This window comes from Canis lupus, chromosome 27, assembly GCF_003254725.2.
Source record: "Canis lupus dingo isolate Sandy chromosome 27, ASM325472v2, whole genome shotgun sequence".
NCBI lineage: Eukaryota > Metazoa > Chordata > Mammalia > Carnivora > Canidae > Canis > Canis lupus.
Genome location: NC_064269.1, coordinates 16149539 through 16167759, shown reverse-complemented (window position 1 = coordinate 16167759; position 18221 = coordinate 16149539). Strand labels below are relative to the sequence as shown.

Below are 18221 nucleotides of genomic sequence, written 5' to 3'. Positions count from 1 at the left end.
CACACATAATTCTTATAAAAAGCTGTTCAGGCAATGCCACAAAAATAGACTACTTCTATTTTTTATATTAGGAACTGTAAAAATCTCCAATTAGAGCAAGAGGTAAAACAGATTCCTGAGAAAAAAATTTTTTGTCAATTTTCTAAACATTAAAATTTTCACACATTCTTATTAAAGGATATCAATTCTGACAACTCCTTCTGGCTAAAAATGCAGGTATCTTCTTAATAATCCTCTGCCTCTCAGGTTAACCATTTCTTGTTTTCTAAGAGACCTATTCCAGAAGTTCTATATGGGTCTAGTGCTTCCCAACTCCCACCCTATAGGATGCTGAGATTCACTTCCCAGGAAATGAAATGTCATCATTTCATCATTCATCATTTCCTGATAATGCAAAGGATACTGTAAATTGTAAGTGTGTCCATCACAGAGAATTCATTTCACTCAGATCGGTGAGCACTTTCCCATGAAGATGCAGCTCATTGGTCTTCAGCTCCAGAATAAATAAATGTTCAAATACATGTATGTTGAAAGATAATTAAAAGGGGAACCACATCCCCCTTTCTCTTCTAAAACAAAACTCCCAAAGGATTACTTGTTACTGGGGAGAACATATTACAGTTATAGGAAAATCTACAAGTTTGAACTTGTTTTTTATTCCTTGCCAGATCCATTGTATGTTAGCTTACAGGTGAAATCCAGGCCTTGGAGAGATTTAACTGCTTCTTGATGTTGAGTTTTATGACAAGGTTTGATCAGCTGGATGTAGGAATGTCTGTTGCTGCCTCAACCTGCTCCTCTAGGTGAATAACTGCCTTCTGAGTTGCCTTCCTGCCTGCAGATTAGCATACTACGGTGGGAATGAAATGAAAGATTCAAGAACTAGTCCTCAATCTCTTGAAATCATTGATTTTCAGGTTTTACTAAATCATGACTAACCCCAGCTATGGTTTCTGAGGATGCTTTCCCTTTCACTCATATTTTAAACAGCTCTTTTACCAACTTAAGTGCATTTTGATCTCTTTCCCAAATATGTCATAAAAAGAGAGCTTTTCTTTCTCATATAGTCCTTACAAGGTTGAAGTTTACTTAAAGAGATGATAACTCTTGGTGCCACTGTCAACTAAAACATTAAATCTAAAGCAGTATTTTATTTTGAAAAGTTTGTTTCCTTATTTATTTTCTCTTCCACAACAAATACTCTAATGCAACAGTTACGGACTCTTAAAATGACTGAATTACAGGGTCATGTTGAGCATTAACTCAATGAATGACTGCATATTTTTCTCCTCTGTTACTTTAACAAGACCTGCGTCTTTTCTGATGCAAGACGATACTTTAAGGAGGACTTGACCAGATGTCCTCTAAATTCCCCCCTAATCCTCAGATCCCACGATTAGAGGTTTCTGTGATTTTGTTGAAAGTACAAACATACTGAAGTCATCCTCATTCCAAAGCATAATAAGTTCATTACACATTTTAGAGGAAATTTCATTTATAACTACACTACAAATAAAGTATATGTATATAAAGATAGATTTAAATATATATATATTTCCTATTTCCTTTTTTTATTCTAAGAAATTGCTTTTTCAGAGGGTGATTAAACTCACTTTGAAGTGGTTTATCTACTCATGCTGCTTAATTTCCTATTTGACATGTTAATACCCTATCTTGCCCGATAACCCTTTGATTATTTCCATCAGGTATAAACAAATGTTTCCAGGGATAGAAATCCAGGCAGCGACCTCCCATATGCCAGAAAACCATTAAGAATTCTTGACAAGGTAGCAGCCCTTTGGAACAGATAGACAAAATGACCCTGCTCAGCCCGTCAACTCCCTTGGTGACATGGGCAAGGACGGAACACATATTCAGAAAAGAGCTTTTTGTGTGGACCTGTGGTCAAAACTGATACTCAACACAAGAACCTCCTTCAGAGAAATACCCACAGATAGTAAAGTGGTGAGGTTTTTGGTAAGCGGAATGAACAAAGTAGGACATGGGTATCAGACACAGTCTTTTCTTGTCAGGGTCACAGACCCAATCAATTTACTAAAATCTATCACATTTGTATGTCTCTCCATTTTTCTATGCTTTAGTCATTAGCTAGTTCCACTTTTCTTATAGGAAGTATTTCTGGGTAAAGAATTTAGGGCTTTACGTAGGGAAGAAATAAAAACAAAGTATTAAACCCTTAGAAACTGAAGTTTATAAGGTCAGATCTTCAAATGTCATGTCAATCATACCACATATACCATGATCCACAAATAAATCAGATATACACAGATACCAATGCAGGCAATATTATTTTTGTCTCCTTTTGTGTTTAATATCATTGAAGGTTCTACTAAGAACCTTTTTAATGCCTTAAAAAACACAGAAACTTCTCAAACATCTATCAGTTATCTGGAGGAATAAATCATGTTCCAAATTGTATTCAACAAAATTCTAGAAAAAGATGATTTCTTTTCAGTATTTAAAAATTGGTATCTAGGGATCCCTGGGTGGCGCAGCGGTTTAGCGCGCCTGCCTTTGGCCCAGGGCGCCATCCTGGAGACCCGGGATCGAATCCCACGTCGGGCTCCTGGTGCATGGAGCCTGCTTCTCCCTCTGCCTATGTCTCTGCCTCTCTCTCTCTCTCTCTCTCTCTCCCTGTGTGACTATCATAAAAAAAAAAAAATTAAAAAAAATAAAAAAAATAAAAATTGGTATCTAATCGATTTCATTTTGAACTAGATTAGTAATCTAAGTCTTCTTCATCAAGCTTTTAAAATTCAAAGAACTTCAGCTTCTAAATACAATAAAGACTTAAGTACACATTCAAATTGAAAATGGGAATTTATTTTCTATTACACTTTTCTGGCCAAAAGGAGAGGAAGGATTTTTTTTCCTTCTTACTTTCTTATAGCAAACATTGTCATATTTAAAAAAAAAAAAAACGCAAAATATAACAGAATTGTAGCCGAGGAGACTAATTCTATGCAAATGGTATTAATCACAGCTCAGTTAAAAGAACACTTGATATAGATTAGCTTTAACAGATGATGTCAACTTTTCAACATTTGTATTTCTCATATCACTTTTGGGCAGCCTTTGCATATTTTTCTTCAACATGATGTCTTCATATTTTTTGCTCTAGAATTTCCTTGACTTAAAATGCTGGCTTGAGGAAGATTACATGAGATTTATGGGCTCTGTGCTATTTTTTAAATGTTGGGCAAAGTTGGGCTGATTGATAGTGTAATTCATTCAAATGAGCTGTGTTTTCACTCACCAGTTTGAGAGGTTTGGTTCCTTTTGTAGCTAAAGAATATAGAGTCCATTTTTCTACCAGCCCACTGAAATGGCTAAAATAGTCCAGGCAAAAGATCACACTGAATTCTACTATTCAGGAGAGATTCGCATTTCATGGTGTTGTCATAGGGTAGGTATTTCCTTGAGCAATGCTCGTATTTACACGTAGTGTTGAGAGGGAACACTGAATTTCAAAACCATAGTTGCCTTTCTCTAGTGAAAAGATTTTTAAATTTGCTATGATCACTTCGTTTCAATTTCGTTTTCTTAGAGTCATGTACGCTCTGTGATCTAAATTTCTTAAGTTCATTTCAAATCAGAGAGAAAAATTTAAGACTATAAAAACAAGCACAAAATGAACAAATGTATAATTTTGCCATTAAATTTTCTCCTGGATAACTCTGCAAATATTTCTTGTCGTTTCCATTCTGTTCAACACTGCAGAACAATACACTCGTGGCTCAATGGCAAAGCAACGTGCATATGAGTGACAAAACATGGAAACCATTAAAGGAATATAAATGTAAATCAAACTTTTAAAATCCTACTAATACAACCACCTCCTTCTTTATTTTTTGTCAATATTTATTCCACTTGAATTCACATTTTGATTCCAGGAGGCCCTGCGCCATTAGCCCCAATCACAAAGACCACTATCTTTGGAGGGTAAAAGCCTGTTATGTCTATTGGTAGCAAACTTGCAAAAGTTTTCTGGAAGACTAATAAAATTATATTCTGCTTATTTGTTTTCTGGATGGGACCTTGAAAATAGAAAAGGACTAAGAAACAGGGCATGCTTTTTTGAGGTTTCTTGGGCTGGGAAGTAGAAAAATAGGTGTTTTCCTCTGGGACTTTTTTTGTGGCTGACAATGGTGAGGTGGAGATTTCTGAGAGCACTTTGTCATTTTCCTCAGTCCTTAAGGGAGTGGTAGGCTTTGGCAGTCCGGCTGTTGACAAAATCTGTCTTCTTAAATTGAGCCTTTGGAATAAGCAAACAGAGATGTGAAAGGTAATAACATTTTCACATGAGAAAATGCAGTTTTTAGCAATCTCTTACCAGGGGCAGAAAGGTGGGCCACCATGATCTGGATGTTAACTGCTACTCATACCTTTCTAGTGTTCTTACCTTCTTGTAGGCATTATGGAGCTCCGTGTGTGTCCACAGAGAGTAGAGGAGAACAGAAGCAGCTTTACTTGCTTTATTGGAGGCATAACTGAAAAGAGGAAAAAGGCATATTCTGAGATCAGTGAGAACGTGTCAGGCTTCTGAATGCTGCCTTTGGACCTTCTGTATATCTTCTTTAACTGCTGTCACTTGGTGGCTGTCCACTAAGTCAGGCCACTCACCATGACAAGAGAATTAGATAGTGAGCTTTGAAGGCCGGGGGCCATTGGGTTTTAAAAGAAAAAATTACTAAAAAACATTTTTAAGGCCATTAGGACAGGCTAACCAATAGTTTATAGAGTATATTCCTGATACTTATAAGGAATATATCCTTAGATTTCATGAAACCTTGAATTTATTTAGACTACAATCTGTATATTTATATACACTATTACATTTATTTTATATTAAATAAATAAAATTAAATATATTTATATCAAATATTATATATATACTATAGAAATATATTTGTATGTTTATAATGTGTGTGTATATATACAAAAAAAATTATTCTATAATGAGGTGGGTGGCAGAATGGGGTAACGTTGATGGGCATTAAGGAGGGCACTTGATGCACTGAGCACTGGGTTCATATGCAACTGATGAATCACTAAATTCTACCTCTGAAACTAATAATATGCTATATGTTAATTAAATTGAATTTAAGTGAAAAATGAAACAAAACAAAAAATTTGTCCTAAATTTTCTGTTTCTGGCTAAGGATCTATGCTTACTTAACGCTCTTTCTTTCCATCACCTGAACCAGCACATGGCTGAATTTTTTCATTTAACAAAGATTTCTCGTATCATAGGAATTTATGAACAGGCAACTATGAATAGAAAATACAAAACTGTATGGAGAAGCACATCCTGAGTTCATTCATTTGCTAAAAGCCTTTCTTTTCCATGCCAGTCTTGCACTAAGGGTAAGTCAAATCATCACTTTACAGATTTTTTTTTTAGTACTTCATGGACTTTTTTTTTAAGATTTTATTTACTTATTAATGAAACACACACAGAGAGAGGCAGAGACATAGGCAGAGGGAGAAGCAGGCTCCCTATGAGGAGCCCAATGTGGGACTCAATCCCAGGACCCCAGGGATCACAACCTGAGCCGAAGGCAGACACTCAACCACTGAGCCACCCTGGTGTCATGGTTCATGGACTTTTCAGAGTTACTTGCTAATACTGAGGCACTAATAAATCCATGAAAGCAATGGGTGTTTAATATTTAAAATTGAAAAATATTTCTGAATTGCAAGGGTTTTATATCATAGTTTGTTTATAAGTTGGTTGTGTGAAAAAAAAAAGGTTGGTTGTGTGGCACTTGGAAATCATTTATTCAAAGAAAAAATGCTATAAATGGCAACTGATTTCCAGGCTAGGCCCCTAAATTACACATCAGCTATACAACACTAACAAGGAAAGGGCAGTGGGCATAACTGGTAAAAGCTCTTTGTTGATTTTTTTTTTTTTTTTTTTAAGACAGAGCAAATGGACACTCAGGGCAAAAAAAGAATAGAGTAGTACATCCCATGTGTTGCTCAGCTATAAGTAGTTTCCAAAAGTGATGGCATAGGCTCATGCACTTCTTATACCTGAAGACTCAAATCATTAAAATCACATGGTCTTCCTGAGATTTGCTTATAAGCATGGATGACTACTTGAAATAGTCATTTCTGTTCTACAGCAATCATTCAATCTTTCCATAAAGACTGAGCAACTGTTCTCCTCCAGACTATGGGGACAGGTGAATATTCTGATTTGGGGAATTAACATTCTATCTAGTGCTCCTTTTAATCCTAGGATTCTGAATATGGTCTTCCTTTCCTATGAGGTTTGCCAGAGTGGGGCTGCAGAGCACAAGGGCTCACCTGAATGGGGCTGAGGGGAAGGAGATGTGTGTTTACTCCAGGACACCACCGACCCGCCTATGCTTCGCCGTGTGGTCAGGCACACATTGTCTACCAGGGGAAAGTCTGTTTGCTTCACAACTCATCAGAATCAGGATATAAAATTTTTTCTCTTTCTTAGTTATTTACAAAAGTAACTTGTATTTAACAAGTCAAACAATTCAGAATTGTGTAAAGAGAAAAAGATGCCCCCTCTGGATTCTATGCCTCTAAATTAACTAATAGTAATAATTTTGTTACACAATGTTTTTCATTTTCTTTCTTGTCTTCTTTAATGGGGAAAATTTAAAGAGACAGAAACAGGGATGTAGGATGACTTATATACACTAGACCTATTCTCAAAAGGGAATAAAAGATAGAAGAGAAGTGATAGAGAAAACTGAGAAAGCAAGAATTTCTGATTATGTTGGTCTTATTTTATTCTTTTGAGAATCAAATTAATTCACCAGGTTGATAAAAGACTGGATTGTATTACCCAGGGAAGCTATGGAGTTTGTCTATCTGGATATTTTAGAAGAGAATGGGCAACTCTTTGGCTTGAAGAATTCAGTTTTTCACTTGTTTGATTATTAAGGATTGAACCAGACGATCTGGCCCAACTTTAGGATCTCATTTTCTGTCCATGTTACCCATGGTACTCAATGTGTGGACATTCAAAACTAGATTTACATATGGGACTGGAGGTGAGGAATGAGGAAACAGTCAACTGGCAGATACCACAGGACTTACACATCGCCTGAGCTGATGGTCATGATTTTCTGCAGGCCCCCAGTGTTTAGAAGATCCCGTGCATTCTGGTAACTATTTTGGATTACATTGTTCAACGTGTAGCAGGCAGAGGCTGTGGTTTCAATGAGAAGATCAGTACTCGGGACTGTGTCAGGAATTATGGAAACCAAATCAGGTAGAGTTTCTTTGGCTACAAAATGAAAAACAACAACAACAACAATACTTGATTAGAAAGATTCTTTTTTTTTTTTTAATTTTTATTTATTTGTGATAGTCACAGAGAGAGAGAGAGAATGAGGCAGAGACACAGGCAGAGGGAGAAGCAGGCTCCATGCACTGGGAGCCCGACGTGGGATTCGATCCCGGGTCTCCAGGATTGCGCTCTGGGCCAAAGGCAGGCGCCAAACCGCTGCGCCACCCAGGGATCCCTAGAAAGATTCTTAATTTCAAGATCCCAATACATTTTGGGTAAAGAAGGTTTCAAAAAGAAACACAATTGGTTAATAAACATATGGAAAGATGTAATCTATCTGATACTCGGATTTTAAAAAGATTCTTAAAAAGTTGGTTTTTTTTTTTTTTTTAAGATTTTATTTATTCAGGAGAGACATACACAGAGAGAGGCAGAGACACAGGCAGAGAGAGAAGCAGGCTCCTCGCAGGGAGCCCGATGTAGGACTTGATCCCAGGATCACAACCTGAGCCAAAGGCAGACAGATGCTCAACTACTGAGCCACCCAGGCTCCCCTTCTTTTCTTTTTCTTTTTCTTTTTTTTTAAATAAAGATTTATTTATTTATTTGAGAGAGAGAGAGAGAGCATGAGAGAGGGAGGGGGAACGAGATAATCTCCAGCAGATTCTCTGCTGAGCATGGAGCTGGATGTAGGGCTTGATCTCATGACTCTGAGATTGTGACCTGAGCTGAAATCAAGATTTGGACACTCAACTGACTGAGGCACCCACAGGCACTCCAAAAAAGATAATACTCTGTGCTTAGTACATTGGAAGTCTTTTGACAGAAACAACAATGACAGTTTGACAGAAGTGTCAAGAATTTAAAATTTTTCACATTCTTTGATTTAATAATTCCACTTCTGGAAATTCATCCTAAAGACATCATTTTAAAAATAGAAAAAGATTTATGCAGAGACTTTTATTATAGTATTATATACAAGTGAAAAATTATAAAAAGCCTAAATAACTCAATAATAGGAATATGATTATCTGAAACACATCTGCAAAGATTATGTATCTCTAAAATATTTATGAAACATGTATGGGGCACCTGGGTGGCTCAGTGGTTGAGCATCTGCCTTTGGCCCAGGTGGTCCTGGGGTCCTGGGATCAAGTCCTGTATCAGGCTCCCCCCAGGTAGTCTGCTTCTCTCTCTGCCTATGCTGCTGTCTCTCTCTCTGTGTCTTTCATGAAAAAAAAAAAATACATGTATTTATCTTAAAATAACATGTATAACAAGAAAATATTTATGTTAGTATTCTGTGTGAAAAATCAGTATAGTTATTTATAAGAAATAAGAAAAACATGTATTTATCTTAAAATAACATGTATAACAAGAAAATATTTATGTTAGTATTCTGTGTGAAAAATCAGTATAGTTATTTATAAGAAATACATAATGTAACATTAGAAAAGAAAATATACAAAAGAAACATGAGAAGAAATACACTAAAATATTAATAGGACTTGTTTTTCTATAATACTATTATGGTAACCTAAACCTCCGATGAAGAGCTTCCGCAGCTGCTCGGGCTCTTTGGGAGACTCTGACTTAGACATGACGGCGGCGGTGGGAGGGGAGACTTTAAGGATGCTTACTCGGCGGCGTCCAGGGGCAGAAAAGGACCTAAAATTTTTTTAAACAACTATCTGTACTGCTTAGTTTCTTCAATAAACAAATAATACTATTATTTAAAAAAGAAAAAAAACCACTATTTAAAATTTATGTTTTCGTTCTATATGTAAGTTCTTGGTTGTAGGATTTCAATTTGGCTTTTCTCATAATAACAAAAAAGGTATAAATATTTGATAATTTGACTATAACTTGTCAAATATATTGGGATATATTTTAGGCAATATGAATTTGTACTTGATTTCTTGCAATAATTCTTTTCACGTACGTTTCCTTCCTTTTCTCTTACTACTTTGGACTCAAGTGATAGAGAACATGCTCCTATTATTCCTCACAACTCTTTATTTTTTAAAGATTTTAATTATATATTCATGAGAGACACAGAGAGAGGCAGAGACAAACACAGAGGGAGGAGCAGGCTTCTCTGTGGGGAGCCAAATTCAGGACACAATCCCAGGACCCTGGGATCACAGCTTGAGTCAAAGGCACATGCTCAACCACTGAACCACCCAGGTACCCCTGAATATCATATTATTGAGGGAGATCTCATTTAATCCTTAAACTAAATAGCTTAAGAAGCCAAGACATTAATTGGATGTCTGAAAACATCCGTAACTATGAATAGATGGGAATTGAGAATCTCAAGATATATCCAAATACTTCCTTGTGTTATTTCAGCTGATCTTTGTAAAAACACTGTGAGGTAGTGATTATTAATCTCATTCTGTTTATTTCTATAAACCTAAATAAAATGTGAGGATTTCATTCCAAGTCAGCACATGGAAACTTTTAGTCTAGAAGTCTCTCAGGAGAAACACGATTGATGTATTTCAAACTCATTTTCATTTATGCCTGGCTATTAATACTCTGAATCAAGATGGGCCCTTTCACTCAAATTATATATAAACCCAATTTGGAATTTAAAAATTGCATCTATCTTGCGGAAGCCTCTTCTCAATACTGTCCTTAAAATGAGAGGAGCTTTATTAGTGGATCATCTTATGACAGCATGGGACTACACAGAAATAAACCCACAATTATATGGTCAATCTTTGACTAAGGAAGGAAGAATATGCAATGGGAAAATACCAGTCTCTGCAACAAATGGTGTTGGGAAAACTGGACAGCAACATGAAGAAGAATGAAACAGGACCACTTCCTTACACCATACACAAAAATTAACTCAAAATCGATTATGGACCTCAATGTGAGACCTGAAACCATACAAATCCTAGGAGAGAGCACAGGCAGTAATTTCTTTGACATCAACTGTAGCAACATTTTTCTAGATCTGTCTCCTGAGGCAAGGAAAACACAGCAAAAGTAAACTATTGAGACTTCGTCAAAAGAAAAAGCTTCTGCACAGCAAAAAATAACCAGCAAAACTAAAAGACAACCTACTGAGTAGGAGGAGATATTTGCAAATGACATATCTGATAAAGGGTTATTATCCAAAATATATGAAAAACTTATATAACTCAACACCCAAAAAACAAATAGTCCAATTAAAAAATAGGCAGAAGACACGAACAGATGTTTCTCTAAAAAAGACAGATGGCCAACAGACACATGAAAAGATTATCATCGTTGGTTATTATCAGGAAAATGCAGATCAAAATCACAATGAGATATCACCTCACACCTGTCAGAATGGCTAAAAAAACCCCTCAAGAAACAACAAGTATTGGCAAGGATATGCAGAAAAATGAGCCCTCATGCATTGTTGAGAAGAATACAAATTGGTGCAGCCACTGTGGAAGAAAGAATGGAAATTCTTCAAAAAATAAAAAGTAGAACTACCCTACCATGCAGGAACCACAGTACTGAATATTTACCCAAAGAATAACAAAAACACTAATTCAAAGGGATACATGCAGCATTATGTTTACTGCAGCATTTTTTACAACAGCTAAATTATGGAAGCAACACAAGTGTCCAAGGATAGATGAATAGATAAAGAAAATGTGGTATATGTATGTCTGTGTATTATATAGAATATTATTCAGCCATAAAAAAGAATGAAATCTTGTCATTTGCAACAACATAGATAGAGCCAGAGAGTGTTAACACTACGTGAAGTAAGTCACTCAGGGAAAGACAAATACCATATGACTTCACTCGTGTGGAATTTAAAAAACAAAACAAATGAACAAGGGGAAAAAAAGACAAAACAAAAACCAGACCCTTTACTATAGAGAACAAACAGTCACCAGAGGGGAGGTGGCTGGGAGGATGCATGGAATAGGTGAAGGGGATTGAGAGCACATTTATCCTGGTGAGCACTGAGTAATGTATAGAGTTGTTGAATCAGTACATTGTACACCTGAAATGAGTATAAACACTGTATGTTAACTACATTAGAATTAAAATTTTAAAAGTTGCAAAAAAACCCAATAAAGATAATCTTCCTAGAATTTTATGGATAAAAGCCTCACTACGATAACAGGCTACATAAAATAAATTGAACAAAACTAGACTTTGAGTGCAAACTACTTCATTAGTGAGAGGATTTGGATCAAGCTGGTCACAGTAAACTCTGATGTGACTGTACCATAATGGTCCTTTGGACTTATTCCATAATAAAGGAGAAGGCTAGACCTATTTAACAAAACACTGGTCCTCCCTATAATGGAGGGAGGGCATCATCTACAAGTTACATGGCACTTTAATTAAGAGGGCCACTAGGGCAGCCCGGGTGGCTCAGCGGTTTAGTGCCGCCTGCAGCCCAGGGCCTGATCCTGGAGACCCGGGATCGAGTCCCACGTCAGGCTCCCTGCATGGAGCCTGCTTCTCCCTCTGCCTGTGTCTCTGCCTCTCTTTCTCTCTGTGTGTGTCATGAATAAATAAATAAAAAATCTTAAAAAAATAAAAAAAGAGGGCCACTAAAATGACAAACTGGAATATGGACATTGGAATAGAAATTTTCCTCTCGCTTTCCCTCTCTTCCTTTCTCCCTTCCTTCTCTTTCTTCTTTCCTTTCTTTGTTTCTTTCCACTTTATCTTTTTACAGGCTAGTGGCAAAACACATGTTATATATGTTACACAATGTCACATGCATGCTACACACATGTTACAACAAGGGAAATTATTGGAATTGAGGAAACTAATATTACTTCACATGCAGTTAAGACATTCCTCTAAGTTTGGCCAAGACTTAAAACTCAGGACTGAGAAAAACTTGATGACACATTATCACAATCTCTAAAACATGCCTGAAATGTAATGAAAAATTTATCTGAAGTTCAGTTATTCTACATCACTCAGTTTGCTTTTGTTTTGTTAAAATTAACTCTAATAATTTGTTAGCCACTAGATGTTATATAATCCAATTTTAATATCTTTTATTTATCTTCCTGTTTCTCTAAACTTTTATCTGTCTATAAGCACAGAGAGAGATCTGGAATAATATTCACCTAAGGTTAACAATGGTTGCTTTCTGAGTGGTAAGAGGAAGTTTTTTTTTGTCTTATTTGTTGTGCTTTACTTAATTGCTTGCATTTTTAAAATAGGCACATATCTTTTCTTAAAAAAACCCTGAAGTTGTGGCTCTTTAATAAAACCATCCAAAACGATGATTTTCCATTTATCTAGCTTCTGGTTAAGAGTGACAAGTATGGGATGAGAAGTCACATTGTTAAGCCATTTCATATTAAGAGAAAAAAGAGTATCGATATTATAATTACCCAGGTGAGCCAAAAAAATTTAAGATGCAATGTATCAAAGCCAGAACTCACTCAAGGTAGGCAAACAAAGAAAAAAATAAACATTAAGTATAGTAAAATGCAAAAAATCCCCTTGATTCTGCTAAGGCCATTTCCTGCTCAATTGAAGAATTAAATGTTTATTTATATATAAAAAAAGTAGAGAGTGGGCTACATTTGCATCTTCCCAAGAGTTAGAGGACGGTAGAACATGAGAGCAACAGCATTCCTGCCCTATAGGCACGTGCATAATGCATTGAGTGCAGTTACCTCCATCAGCATTGTTTTAAAGATTGGAGTCAACATTTCCTTTGGGAAAAGAAAAAAAAAGCCAAAGGATAATATACTTGATTAAAGTGCAGCACAAAGTTCACAAAGGACAATGAGGAGAACACTTTGATAATTTTCAGAGTGCCTGTGGCAAGGTTTCTTTTAGATTCACTGAAAAATTTCCAGGGTCTCTCTATATTTATAATGGGCATGAAACCATTGTATGAAACCGCCCGTGCAATATTGTGCTGCCGACTGGCTTTGGCAATGACATTATTAAAACATAACCACAGACTTCAGTATCTTTGGTGCTGAAACCAAACAAGAGTTTGTTTATAATTTTAGTGGAAATTTGTGAAAACCTGAATTTTGAGTTGAAATTTGTGAAAAACTGAATTTTGAGTTGTCAGGAATGACTAATTTATAGAGCATTAGGAAGCCTGATTGATTTTGGCATTATCTTCCTATTAACTCATTTTACAGTTCTTTACTTGATTCACAAACATTTATCAGACATTTCTATGTATAAAACAAATGAACAGAACATTATTTGATAGCGTAACAGTTATCTTTGTCAGTACAGATTCAAAAGAGGGAGCATATATTTCATTGTATTCATTTTAAAATCCTCTATGCCAAATTTGTTTTTAATTTAAACAATATTTTATTTAAATTTAACTTAGTTAACATATAGGATATTATTAGTTTCAGGGGGAGAATTTAGCGATTCATCAGTTTTATATAACACCCAGTGCTCATTACATCAAGTGCCCTCCTTAATGCCCATCACCCAGTTACCCCATTCCCCCACCCACTGCTCTTCCAGCACTCCCCATTTGTTCTTTATAGTTAAGAGTTTCTTATAGTTTGCTTAACTCTCTGTTTTTATCTTATTTTTCCTTCCCTTCCCTCTGTTTGTTTTGTTTCTTAAATTCCACATATGAGATCATATAATTGTCTTTCTCTGATGGACTTATTTCACTTAGCACAATACACTCTAGTTCCATCTGTATCATTGCAAGTGCATGCCGAATTCAATATATATTCAGTGACTCCTCCTTTTTGTCTTTTTTGCATGTCCATCCATTTTTTTCTAGCGCAGTGAGGACCAAACCTCTAAAGTGAGGACCGCTGTATGTATATTTTCAATGGTTTGGAAGAGCAGTGCTTAAGCAGGCCACACACAGAGCACTCCCACTTTCTTGACTGCATAACGGAAGTCTGAGAAACATCAGGTATGTTATCTACCTTGTTAATTACATTTGAGTCTAAAATTTCTCTTCTGTAGTAATTAAAACAAGCAAAAAAATGTTGGAAATTAAGAAAAATCCTATTTGAGATCTGAGAACAAAGCCTATCCTGGTGCCTCGGTGCCAGGGCCAGGCAAGTCTCTTTATCGCATTTTGCTCCTTGGTCACATTTTCAGTTCGTCATTGTAGAAAATGAGATAGTTCCACTGCATTTGTATTTTCAGTATGTATTCACGACATCGAGACACATTTGCTGACTCACCAATTTCATTCTGCAGAGAAAGATTCCGAGACAAATTTCTCAGCAGGGAGACTGCTGTCTTTTTCACACTTGGATCACCAACATGCAGCATCTTGCGGGTGTGCTGAAGGCCATTTTCCTTCTGGACAACTGTCTGAGCTACTGATGTCGGCATCTGTCGCATGAAACATGTCTTATCAATACTATTGCACCTGACTTCATGCTAATATTAAATTTCTGTAGGTTACTAGAGACTGAGAAAGATGTTTTGAAAACTAGGGCTGTGATGAACCTAGTCTGAAGATATTTCCTTTATATTCTTATGTTTTCATGTCTACCTTCAGTTCAGGTCATGATCCTGGGGTTCTGGGATCAGGTTCTGCTTTGGGGGCTACCTGCTCAGTGAAGAGACTGCTTCTCCTTCTCCCTCAGCCCCTCTCCCTGCTCATGCTCTCTCTCTCAAATAAATAAATACAATACAATAAATGAATTCTTTTTATTATTTTTAAAAAAGATTTTGTTTATTCATGAGAGACACACAGAGAGGCAGAGGGAGAAACAGGCTTCCTGTGGGGAGCCTGATGCGGATCTATCCCAGGACCTGAGGACCATGACCTGAGCCAAAGGCAGATGCTCAATCACTGAGCCACGCAGGTGCCCTAATAAATGAATTCTTAATATGTTTTCAATTTTATTACAGGATAAAAACAGCTTATTTGGTGTTTTAATTTTTTTATTATTTATTTATTTAAAGATTTTATTTATTTATTTGAAAGAGAGAGCAAGAAAGACCACAGGTTGAGGGAGGAGCTGAGGGAGATAGAGAAGCCGACTCCCCACCGAGCAGGCAGCCAGGTTCAGGGCTTACATTCAGGACCTTGGGATCAGTGACCTGAGCCAAAGGCAGACACTTAACTGACTAAACCACCCAGGTGCCCTTATTTGGTATTTTAAATTAATTAGTTAATTAATTGATTGATTAATTTTTTAAAAATATTTTATTTATTTACTCATGAGAGACACACAGAGAGAGAGAGAGAGAGAGGCAGAGACACAAGCAGAAGGAGAAGCAGGCTCTATGCAGGGAGCCCAACATGAGACTCGATCCTGGGTCTCCAGGAGCATGCCCCGAGCTGAAGGCGGCCTAAACCGCTGAGCCACCTGGGCTGCCCTATTTGGTATTTTTAAATAGAATATTGGATTTGGGTTATTTACTATATTTTTCCATGGTTATAAATAAAATGGGCCTTTTTTTTCCCTTCCTCTTTATTCACATTTTTAAACTCAGCACTTTGGAAAGAATATAAGGGTGATATTTTATTTTATTTTTTTTTATTATTATTATTTTTTAAATATTTATTTATTTATGATAGTCACAGAGAGAGAAAGAGAGAGAGGCAGAGACACAGGCAGAGGGAGAAGCAGGCTCCATGCACTGGGAGCCCGACGTGGGATTCGATCCCGGGTCTCCAGGATCGCGCCCTGGGCCAAAGGCAGGCGCCAAACCCCTGCGCCACCCAGGGATCCCAAGGGTGATATTTTAGAATCAAACTCTAGCGTCATGCAATTAGTTGCATGTTTTCACTTTTTCTATTTCCTTGAACTATTTGTATTTTTTTTTTAATTTTTATTTATTTATTTATTTATTTATGATAGTCACAGAGAGAGAGAGAGGCACAGAGGCACAGGCAGAGGGAGAAGCAGGCTCCATGCACCGGGAGCCCGACGTGGGATTCGATCCCGGGTCTCCAGGATCGCGCCCTGGGCCAAAGGCAGGCGCCAAACCGCTGCGCCACCCAGGGATCCCGAACTATTTGTTTAATACAAGAATAATCCCAACTTTGTGGGCCTGGTGGAATCTAGCTATAAAGACAACTGAACTGAGAAAAATTTTAAAGGGAGATGTCTTTAATATTTCAGCATATATGCTAGCTGTTGCCTTGGTCACCTTCTTGTTCACATTTTGGCATTTTATATATTTTAACAAACTTACTCGTTTCTAAAAAGCCAGCTTATTCTAAAGGAGATATTGGGCTTTTAAAGAAAAGAATGTATGGCTAGTTAGATTACTCTAATTTTATGCTCTCAATCAGAGGCTGTATGTGCAAATCTTATTTGGAATTAGGTTGGCCACATACTTTCAGGGGGTCTGAGTACTGACCAGAACCTTCCTAGCATCAGTAAATCTCTAATACTGGGGTCTCGGATTGTGTCTACAACTTTATAGATTTTTTTTTAAAGATTTCATTTATCTGTTTATGAGACATACAGAGAGAGGCAGAGACAGAAGCAGGCTCTCTCAGGGGAGCCTGATGTGGAATTTGATACCAGGACCCCATGATCATGACCTGAGCCAAAGCTAAACCACTGAGCAATTAAGGTGCCCCACAACTTTATAGATTTGTATTTGAAGCTAACTTGAGGCCACCTGCCAGAAATGCCTATAATTCTTCAAGGTGTCTATCTTCTCTGTTTATCTAAACACTGCTTATTTGCCCCTCCCTCCTGCAGACTGCTCTCCTTACATTTTCCACTATCTTTTTAGAACAGAGGTTCTTAATAGAGGGCCCAGGATAGGTTTCTGGGATGGGACAGGAGGTCCTTAAAACTATTTTTGTGTTGGAACACCTGGCTAGCTAGTTGGTGAGCCTATGGTCTTAATCTCGAGATTGTGAGTTCAAGCCCCACATTGGGTGTGGAGATTACATAAAAATAAAAAAGATAATAAAACAAAACAAAACAAAGCCTATTTTTGTATTTATGATAAACTTTCTCAGGGCAAGCATTTATAATTTCTATTAGATACTCAGTGTCCATGTTTCCAAAGTTTAATAATCACTACTTCAGAATGTTTTATTATAAACAAGTTATACTTTGTCTTTCACTAATTTGCAGAGCACTCCATTAAACTATTTGCTCCACTCAGAAGAATCCTTCCTCTGTAGCCACACAGAGAGGAGGCTATTTATTCTCTACCACTCCTGTGGCTTGGGCACAAAGGTAGGTTAGCATTCCTTTCTCTCCCCAATAGCCCATCTAGATAATGTCTTCTTCCCTCACATGCAAAAATTCTGCTCTTCTGAGTCACTGTTATCCAGCTCTATCACTGCCAGAGAGTTTTGTCATCTGAAGGCCTACTGGTTCTTTCCCAACATTCATTCACTGGAGGCTCAGGGCCTGGCTCCTGGCTCAGAGCCTTCTCCACCTCCTATTCACTATAGATGACCACATTAATTCCATCATAGTTCCTCAATGTCACTGACCTTCATCTCTCCCATATATCAGCCATTCACTTCCATGGTCATCCAGAATCTGTATTCACCGCAAAATGCTTAGATTCCGAAAACCTAAACTCCAATGTTAGACTCTGAACATAATTTCCTGTTCTCTTTGCTCTCTCCCCCTCACTCCCACCATATTTCTTCTTCAGCTTCTTTAGCTTCAGTGCTTTCCTCTCAACCTCTACTCCCCACACCTCAAGCTGTTAGTCATCTCTTGCCTTTCCTTTCTTTCTTATTTAGATTAGGGTACAGGAGCCAACACATCAAAAACTGTCTTTCAAGACCCTTAACTCTCATCATTCCAGCTTCTTTCCACCTACCCATTAAAACTGCAAAACTAATTTTATACTTGGCCACTAAATACTGCTTGACTAAATACTGCATTTGTGGATTGATATTTCTGCAAATTTATGGTCTCCAGTCTTCACTAGGAACCAAATGTTGCCAGTCAACTTACTGCCTTTTAAAATGCCTATTGGAGATTCAAAGCCTTATGCCAGAATAATC

At 37.0% G+C, this 18221-nt stretch overlaps 1 protein-coding gene across 3 annotated transcripts in view; it reads right to left on the bottom strand.

Annotated features, from left to right (window-relative positions):
- Positions 1–2822: 2822 nt before the first annotated feature.
- The window catches only part of PKP2 (plakophilin 2), an 87687-nt gene continuing 72288 nt past the window's right edge, over positions 2823–18221 (bottom strand). For 2 of the 3 annotated variants that reach the window (XM_025455577.3, XM_049102280.1), the window contains exons 10-13: positions 14455–14608; positions 7105–7294; positions 4424–4511; positions 2823–4276 (exon numbers count right to left, since the gene is read on the bottom strand). In XM_025455577.3, coding sequence (XP_025311362.2) covers positions 4208–4276; positions 4424–4511; positions 7105–7294; positions 14455–14608 — 501 coding nt within the window. In that variant the 3' untranslated portion in view covers positions 2823–4207. The remainder of the gene's footprint in view (positions 4277–4423; positions 4512–7104; positions 7295–14454; positions 14609–18221) is intronic. The other variant, XM_049102281.1, reaches the window with a different exon arrangement.